Source organism: Gymnodraco acuticeps, unplaced genomic scaffold, assembly GCF_902827175.1.
Source record: "Gymnodraco acuticeps unplaced genomic scaffold, fGymAcu1.1, whole genome shotgun sequence".
Taxonomy (NCBI): Eukaryota; Metazoa; Chordata; class Actinopteri; order Perciformes; family Bathydraconidae; genus Gymnodraco; species Gymnodraco acuticeps.
The window spans coordinates 2,627,226-2,637,015 of NW_022990940.1; the positions used below are offsets into that span (position 1 = coordinate 2,627,226).

The window sequence follows — 9,790 nt, forward strand, 5'->3', positions numbered from 1 at the left end:
CATTGGAAAAAATGTACAGGTAACTGTTCCACTTGGTCCTGGTGTCTGCTCACGGTTTCAGAGGGATTCCCCACCACAGTGCGTTGGCGCTAAATTTCACAGAAATGAGCGCCTGATTACTGCGCATCTCCTCTTCAACTTCTCAGAGACCGAGAGGCCCCTCCCTGTAACAAATCAAGATGTGAGAACATTTAAGAACAGTAAACCGAGACCTTATTAACAGATTTCAGCGGGGAGAGTTCGCATGATCAACGGTAAGCTGCAGAAGCTCCTTTTTTAAATGTATTTTCAACATTGTTATTCATTACATTTGTATTGAACCAATGAACCCCAGCACATTCAGTCAGGATAAAATGCTTGATCTCAATCACCTCTGTAGCATAAAGTTTGCTAGTTCTAATATAATGATAACATTGGTTTGTTATTGAATTTAGAAGACTTGTAAGTTAAATAAATCTTGAAATACATTTAAGAAATACCAAAAGTTCAACTGAACTGTTCACATGAAGTCATAGTGATCAAATGTATTATTAGCATAGCCTATACAGTACAGTAGTGGAAGAAGAACTCACATGTTTTACTTAAGTAAAAGTAGTACTACCAAATTATATTAATACATTAAAGTACATACGTATTATATCACTGGATTCTAATTAGTGATCAATTTATGGAAAACAATTGTAATTTTGCAGCTGGTAAAGGTGGAGATACCCTCAACATCCTTATTATATTCTTATTTATGATAGTACGTCATAATTCACAAGTCAATTTAATCTTTGTAATACAAATATGAACCTACAAAGTAACTAATCTCTGTAAACATTACAATATTTTCTTCCAAATGTGGAGTAAAGGTTAAAAGTATACAAAGTAAAGTATTTTCACATTGAATTTGAGTAAATTACAAGCACCTGGATAATGTAATTAAGTATATGTACTACTATATTAAAACATGCATACATATATTGTATCATGTATAATGGCAGTTGTCTTAAAACTCTGCTATAATTTAATTATAGCTATGCTACAGTACGTTTGTTTCTAGTCATACATGTCTTAAATGAGTCAGTTATTTTTCTCTCACAGATATGTAGGTGCTAAACCTGAAGTAGACTTCCCACATGGACCTCTACTGTCATATACTTTCTTTTTTAAATCAGTCTGGCCAAAAGAATCCAAAGCATGGCTAGTTAAAATGCATTCAAATTGATTGCTAATATTGCAGCTATAGGGCTGCGGAGGGGAAGTGCTAACTAACACTAACATCTCTTTTTATCTCTAAAAGTATTGTAATTGAAAAGTCATTTTAGCTACAGTAGAAATTATACTAATGAAACTTGTACTGTTTTATGATTTCATTTAATTTCAAACCTTTATTTAACCAGATTGGTCCCATTGAGATCATAGATCTCTTTTTCAAGGGAGACCTATGATAAACCAAAAATCTCGTCAATCTTAGATTCTCAGATTAATTTAAAGAAACACTTTACATTACAACAAGTATAATTATAACTGCATCACTTTACTGGGCCTACTGTTTTGTTAGACGCTATATTTTGTTCTTTATTTTTGCAGAGATGAACCTGGACGAGGACAGTGGCTTGACAGTCAGCTGTGGCAACGGCAAACTGAGACAGTGGCTGATAGATCAGATTGACAGCAGACTCTATGGTGGCCTGGTCTGGGAAAATGAAGAAAAAAGTATCTTTAGGATTCCGTGGAAACATGCAGGAAAACAAGACTATAACAGAGACGAGGATGCTGCTCTCTTCAAGGTCAGACCATCCTACCTTTCCTCTCACACTGCACCTGATGCCTCCAACTGTTGCATTTAAACACATATATAGATTTTGTTGAAGTGTTAATGCAAAAAACTATTCCTCAGAAGGCCAACTTAAAAAAAGTGTTGGTACTTCAGTCATGTCTATGTTAGAAGAGGTAGTGTATATTAATCTGCTAAATGATTGTTTCAGGCATGGGCATTGTTTAAGGGAAAATATAAGGAAGGAGTCGACAAGCCAGACCCCCCCACATGGAAAACAAGACTACGCTGTGCTCTTAATAAAAGCAATGACTTTGATGAGTTAGTGCAAAGAAGCCAACTGGACATCACAGTCCCCTATAAAGTCTACAGAATAATTCCAGAGGCAGCCAAAAGAGGTACGTGCACGTAGACATCATCTATCTAACATACAGTGTAGTTTGTGAGAAACACACTCAGCCACCAATGCATGTGGTGACAGATGTTTCAAGATAAGTAAAATTGTTTATGCTTAGAATTTGATAACAGACTGAAAAATGTAAAGCTGTTCATAGCTATGGTTCGTTTGATTACATTACACAACACTCCTGCATTTCACATAGCATCTAACTTTATTTACATACTATTGGCCACATTTCACATATGCACCTCTGCAGTTGTGTCTGATGAGGCAGGAAGCACAAAGGAAGCCAAAGCATGTACCAAAGAGGCCGTAGTGCTTTTTTTAGAGGGCTTCGGTTACTAAGCGCAGGGTGCATAACACAACCAGGCGACCTCCAGCCTTGCATAACTAAGTGTCTGCCATCATACAACAGTTTTTGTCACACCCGAGCAGTTCTTGCTCTCTGAGCTAGCAAATCGAAATCAACAGGATTTAGTCAGTTGTCAGTTGCAATTACTTAAATGGAAATACAGTACCTCACAAGTGCTCTAAGCATCATATATACTATATACTTATTTTTTAATATAAAACTGTTATGATCCTTGATAATTGTCAAATATGTTAGTACTTCTTTTTTTTGGAGGATGGAAGAAGCACTGCTTTCGTAGCAAATATTGAGGACCAATTATCAGATTTTTTTTTACTGCTTTTGTACATACACAGGTATGAAGATGAGTATGGAGGAGACACCATCACATGCAAATTCCCTTGGCTATGTTCCTCCTTATACGTCTCTGCAGAACCAGGTCAGCAGATTGTTTTGTGGCTTCTGCATGCTATAGACTGGCACATACAATTAATCTTCAGTGTTCTGATTGCAAATGTCTTGGTTTAATAAAGTCTTTCCGGAGTGACCGTCCATGTGGTTCCTTCTCAGGTATCTGGTTATATGGTTTCTCAGGAGAGAAGGGACTGGAGGGATTACTCACCCCCAGAACAACAACCTCTTCCTCCTCCACATCATCACGGGCCACATGCAGAGCTGCAGTATGGTTCGAGCCACTACCCGTCAGCGTTCAGCCGGGCTTGGCCGGGGTCACACACAGAAAATGGTATGATGCGGCCAGGATTATAAAACTACAGAATATATAGATGGAATTGTTGACCATCAATGTGAGTGTGACTCTAATGACTAGCAGATGTGATCCAATTTAATTTGGTGTACAAGACACCTATCTGGCGGTGGTGGCGAAGTCGATAGGGACTTGGCTTGGCAACTGGAAGGTCACCTGTTCAAGTCCCGGCAAGACCAAGTGCTACCGAGGTGTCCCTGAGCAAGGCACCGTTCTCCACACTGCTCCCCGGGCGCTGTTCAAAATGGCAGCACACTGCTCCTAACACTAGGATGGGTCAAATGCAGAGAAATAATTTCCCCACGAGGGTTTAATAAAAGTCCACCCATCATCTAACATTGTGTAATGCTTTTATTTTATAAAACTGGCAGTCTGACATATAATAAAGTGTACTGATGCAAAATGTAAAGAGAGTGTGTAATCTTACCTATGTATATCATTGTGTGATGCTCGTATCCATCTCTTAACTGCAACTTTAACGGTAAAAAGGTTTTATTAGTGACTTGTAGGTAATCCAGTGTTTTAAAATGTCTGCTATTAAATAAGACCTTCATTCCTGCAAATAAGTGTCGCAGTGGCTGTTGACAGCTACTACTCCAATTATGACCATTGTTTTTTTGTTTATACTGCACAGGTTTTCAGCTCTCCTTCCACACCTACCTGTCAGAGTCTCAACTGCCTGTGTATTCATTCGACCAAAGTAATGCCATAACAGGTATGAATCATCCTGCACTCATTTAACATACAGTATGTGTGGACGTATTCAGAAAGACATTTACCCATGAGCTTGTTTACTATTTAAAAGATATTTGCATTTACAGAAAAAAAAAACTTTGTTAAATCCGTTCTTACTTCCCCATTCTAAACTCACGATAGTGAATAGTTGTTGTTTTTTCTAGAAAGGGGTGAAAATATTATTGTAATTATAATAGAGAAGTGAGTGGTTCTCTGCATGCCAACAATACTGAGAAAACAGTTGTATTTACACTTGACATTCCAGGCCTCCAATATGTTCAGGCTGTGAGTTGTTGGGTTTTTGTTGGTATATCGATTAAACGCTCCTCTCTTTCTTCCAGATTTCAGCCTGCATGTGTCCTTATACTACAGAGAGTCTATGGTGAAGGAGGTTACCACCACCAGCCCAGAAGGATGTCGGATCACCTCTTCTTCCTCCTCCTCTCCATCATCTTCCTCCTCTTCTTCCTCAAGCTCAGAGGACAAGCTTCACAGCGGGGCGGAAACCATCCTCTTTCCATTCCCGTACCCCGAGTCTCAGAGGCAGGGGGCTGACATGCTTCCTATCGTACTGGAGAAGGGTGTGCTTTTGTGGATGACGGCTGATGGGTTATATGCTAATCGCCTCTGCCAGGGACGAGTGTACTGGGAGGGACCCATGGCTCCATATATGGATAAACCCAACAAGCTGGAGAAGGAGCAGCCATGCAAACTGTTTGACACCCAGCAATTTCTCATTGGTAAGCACTCAGTTCTTTTGACTAGCCTGACACCACATTCTCTTCAAAGGAAGTATCATATGACAGCCTCTATCCATTGACAATATAAATATAATACAATTTAAAATTGTAAATAATAGTCTTATATTTGTAATTGTTGCTAAAGTTGATTTGATCTTATTTTATTAAATGTATGTCTTCTCCTCTGAAGAAATATCTTAAATTAAAAAGTATTACCATGTAAGTAGCAATTTAAAGTACTTATATACAGTTAGGTAGTTTGATTTTACAGCCATGTTTAATTCCATGATGTGTATATAACATTTGAATATGTACAGTTGTAACTTAAGCTGTCTGATAAATACACTAAAAAGCAAAGATTTCCTCAATAAAGGGATTCTAGTAACACATAAGTGATTTAAAATTCTACTAAAGTACATACATTTATTAAATGTATTTTCAGTACAGGTATTCAAAATGTATTTGTTATCCAATGGACTAGATGCTATTAGAAACAGAGTTTATGGATTTGTCATTTACTGCTAGTTTAACTTCAACATGTACAGTATTATGATGGTTGTGGTCATGTTGAAGATTTCTGTGTTGTGAATGATAAAATAATAAGGGAGAGGCCGCAAGTCCTTACGCTGGGTAAGTACCTCACAGAAATAGCACTAAATGATCAAGTCACATTCTTTACAGCGGGCCAAACTGTGTGGAGTCCCCACCCACCTCCTGTGGTCCACCACACTCTGTGACGAAATAGTATTTTGTGTGACATTTCACAAGGAAATTTCCATCATCCACATCAATAGTTTCCAGAAAAATCACCATGATAAGGGAAAGTGTGCTGCAATTTGGGGATTTGAATTCTTAATTTACTGTTATTTTTTATGTGAAGTCCTGGAGTGTGTTTTTGTGTTAAAAGCACTCATTCATTGCTCTGTTTCTTTCAGAGCTCCAAGATTTTGTCCATAATGGCCGACATGTACCAAGATATCAGGTGGTGTTATGTTTTGGAGACGAGTACCCCGACCCACAGCGCCAGAGGAAGATGATCACAGCACAGGTAACCATAAACTACAGAGCTTTACCTTGTAATTCAAAGCATTTATTTAAAGCATGGTAGCTTTTAATTAGTGTTGTTATTATTAATAATGGCTATTCCATAATTGGTTTTAGGTAGTTTGCATTAGTGAGGCTATTTTATGGAACAGACCTCAGTATTCTCTTACTAACACAACATTCCAGTACATTTTAAGTGTATTTGAATTTGACCTTTTGTTTAGTAACTTACGGAGCCCCTAAAGGGACATGTAAAAAGAAGTGCGCACGAGTTAGTAAAAAAAAAGTCAGGATAACGAGTTAGTATCTCACGAGATACTAACTCGTTATCCTGACTTTTTTTTACTAACTCGTGCTCACTTTTTTTTGTTGAGAAAGTTACCGGTGCGCCAAGGAGGAAGTGAAGCGCACAGGAGACAACCATTTCATTGCAGACTGTTATGTTTACGTGGGGAAATGACAGTGCATACATTATTTGAGATATATATCGTACTTAGACGGCTAGTGACGGGCGGCCCACTTTGGTACCGGCCCAATGGGATTCGTCCCGAACGTCCCGATGGCCAGTCCGCCACTGGCTCTGTGTGTGTGTGTGTGTGTGTGTGTGTGTGTGTGTGTGTGTGTGTGTGTGTGTGTGTGTGTGTGTGTGTGTGTGTGTGTGTGTGTGTGTGTGTGTGTGTGTGTTTGTTTGTTTCCCTATAAAACAGCTGCGGGCAGCAGGTACTCTGAGAGTCACGGACATTCATTCATAGATCAAAGCAGACTGGTTTACAGACTCGCCAGTGTTTTGCCAATCCGGTGCTTAAACCAATAGCTCTACACCCCTGGCCGAAATGTCCATAAAATTAAGTCTGACTTCAAAATATATCTCAAATAATGTATGCACTGTCATTTCCCCACGTAAACATAACAGTCTGCAATGAAATGGGTTGTCTCGTGTTCCACTTCCTCCTTGGTGTATCGGTAACTTTCTAAAAAAAAAATAAAGTCAGGAAAACGGATTTGTTTCTCGTGCGCACGAGAAACAAATCCGTTTTCCTGACGTTATTTTTTTTCTCTCTGTTTTTTTTTTTTTTGTCCATGTCCCTTTAGGGGCTCCGTAGTAACTTGTGTAATGTTTGTGAAAACACCTTTTTAAATGTGCTCTTACCAAGTTTACGGAACTTAAAATAAGGCCAAATAGGGATAATGTGCAGCGAGGCGGTCATTATTGTAAAAAGAACACCTGAGGGTGAGCCTGACATGAAGCAGTAATGTGCTAGCTGTGAGATAGCATGGCTATTTAGCAGAAACTAAAGCTAAATGTCCTTAACAGTTTCCACTTGCTGTTATCTTTAATTGAAAATAACATCAATATGAAATGACGTAAGTAATTCAGTTATTTTTTGCCATACGACTAAAGAGGCAGTTGCTAAATACAGTCACATATCATACACATACCTTGTTTTATTTTAGGTGGAGCCAGTGTTTGCCAAAAAACTGGTGCACTATTACCAGCAGAACAATGGCCACTACCTGCGGGCTTTTGATCACATCCAGGAACAGAATACATCTCTAACCGTCGACTATCCTTCCCAGAGACCCCTACAGCATATTCAGGAGTAACAATCAGACACACACACACACACACACACACACACACACACACACACACACACACACACACACACACACACACACACACACACAAACACACACACACACACACACACACACACACACACACACACACACACACAGTAGGGCATAACTGTGAATGTATAGTTTACCATTTATCACACCTTACGACTGCAGAGTACTGTAGATAGTCGAAGCTGGCATTGTACTGAGGGGTAAAGATGGGGAAGACCCTGTTGTTTTCACTTGCACACCTAGTTTTGTAGCCTTTATGTCTGTGACTGTGTAGTACTGGCTTTTTTTTCATTCTACAATTATTATTGTGACAGTGAGAAGGATGCGGTTTGAGGGTTGGGGGGATGAGGGGAGCGAAGGGCGACTGAGACAGGAAGTACTAGCACAGGTGCACAGGAAGAATGGCCCCTAAGACAAACACTGATATGTCAAAGGGACACAGCAGAGCATGAATGAATATTTATTGCATCTTCACAGGTTTGACAATGTGTTTGTTGCACTCACACACTTAAGTGGCACAATCACAAACTCTGCCTTTTAAACTTAGTCGACACAGCTCTTTCTCTGATTCAAAACTTTTCACATACAGTGCTTGCTGTGTGATTTACTTGAGTGAGCAAAGTGAAAAGTCAACAATATAATTGCTTGGTCCTTGGTTAACCTGGAGTCTTGGTTCATTGTAAAGAAAATAAGAAGTTTGATTAAAAAAATGATGTTATCGCTGGTCTGGTGGTGTAGTAGAGGAAGTTACTAGTGAAGCTACAACTTCTGCTGAATCTGGGTCACTTTTTAAAGACATCTGATTTTGTTAAATTAAACCAAACTGAACATCTACAACGGGTCACAAGGTGATCTCATAAGTCCCCAGAAAACTTATATTTTTATATTTCTATTTTTCTGCATACAATCATGGCTATTCATTTTTCTCTATTCATTGATTTTTTTTCGTGCTTTATCTTGTGAAATACTGCAAAAAAGGTGTCTGAAACAATCTTCTTTGAAAACCACATGTTGACTAAACCTCTTACACAACCTCTCAAAAGCTACAAAAATAAAGGTTAAGTGACCACTGGCTTACCGAACACAACCAGAGAACCGCTTGGGCCTCAAGGTCCTTCTCCTCAGAGAGAGAGGGTGGCCTTGACCTGACTGGACTGAAGGTGATTCACTGGAAACATCACACTCATCCTGTAACTTGCAAGAAACTGTACCTGTTCCTCTTGACCTGAAACTTAAGGCCTCACAAATGGGAAGAAAAACTACCTTTGTGGTGTCTGTGCAAGTTCAGCCAGAGAAGAGCTCTCTGGTTCCCATGCCTGCGGATACTGTAGGACTTCTCACACTGGAGGTAACTGGTCCAAACAAAAGCTATTTTCAGATCCTAACAACCTATGGACGATTGTGTATTTATCATAGGACAAGGACATAAACATCCAATAGTGAGAATAATGCAATTCCCTTTAGTGTTTTAAGTCCTGAAGGCTGATGTTGCAGTATAGGATAATGTTTTGTAATGTTTTTCTTCTGTGGGCCAGAGTTTCGATCTCTACATATACTTCCTTCACACTTAAACCACATCACTTTCACAATGGCAAAAGTCTGACCAAAATCACAGGCGGGAATGTTTTTCCTTTTGTGAGTGTTTGCCTAAACCATAAATCACGTTCCCCCTCAAACATCACAGTCAGTTAGATTCTGTCCTGGTTGACATGTTGTTAACTATTACTTAACCAATCTAAAATAAAATCGTAATAGTAAAATTGTTACCAGCTCCATGTCCAGTGTAATGTTGTGATAAACAGTGTGTGTTCAGGTGTGTGTGTAGTAAAGGGCAATGTGTGTGCATGTGTGTAGGTGGGCTCATGTGTGTGTCACACAGTTGCACTATTACTGTTATCAGGAATTGACATTTATGGACTCAGGATAAAAACATATGACTCCCCCACCTACAACATCAGTGACTAACACGGTCATGCACACCCATTACACGTCACACTTAACAGTTAAAGTAAAACATTCAGGACAAGCTACACAGGAAATCACACGGAAAGTGCATACAGAAAGAAATGGTTAGAGCTTTTTGTACAAAGTATCTGAAAAATCACAATGAAAAAAGAGTATAGGTATATTTTGAAATAAAATGATGAATTGTCTACTACTCATGTCTTCTTTGATGTATTATCTTTAAAATCTCTTCTGATTTCCAAACAAAGGGGTGGAGGATGAGAGAAAAAAGACAAAAACAAAAAAAGCACATTCACACTTTTACCATGGTGTTTCCCCCTCTGCAGGAAGCCACATCATTTGTAGTCAGGCTTCAGTTTTTCCGCCCGAATGAGCCGTTACTCCAAGCGACATCGGA

General features: G+C 39.1%; 1 protein-coding gene across 1 annotated transcript; it reads left to right on the forward strand.

The window, feature by feature from the left end:
- The first annotated feature begins 119 nt into the window (after nucleotides 1-119).
- Nucleotides 120-9,580, forward strand: irf4a (interferon regulatory factor 4a). Its single transcript, XM_034234696.1, has 9 exons — nucleotides 120-254; nucleotides 1,576-1,775; nucleotides 1,974-2,160; nucleotides 2,868-2,950; nucleotides 3,082-3,256; nucleotides 3,912-3,992; nucleotides 4,354-4,752; nucleotides 5,688-5,800; nucleotides 7,252-9,580. The coding sequence occupies exons 1-9, from the start codon at nucleotides 245-247 to the stop codon at nucleotides 7,399-7,401; spliced, it is 1,398 nt and encodes a 465-aa protein (XP_034090587.1). The 5' UTR covers nucleotides 120-244; the 3' UTR covers nucleotides 7,402-9,580.
- The last annotated feature ends 210 nt before the right edge of the window (nucleotides 9,581-9,790 follow it).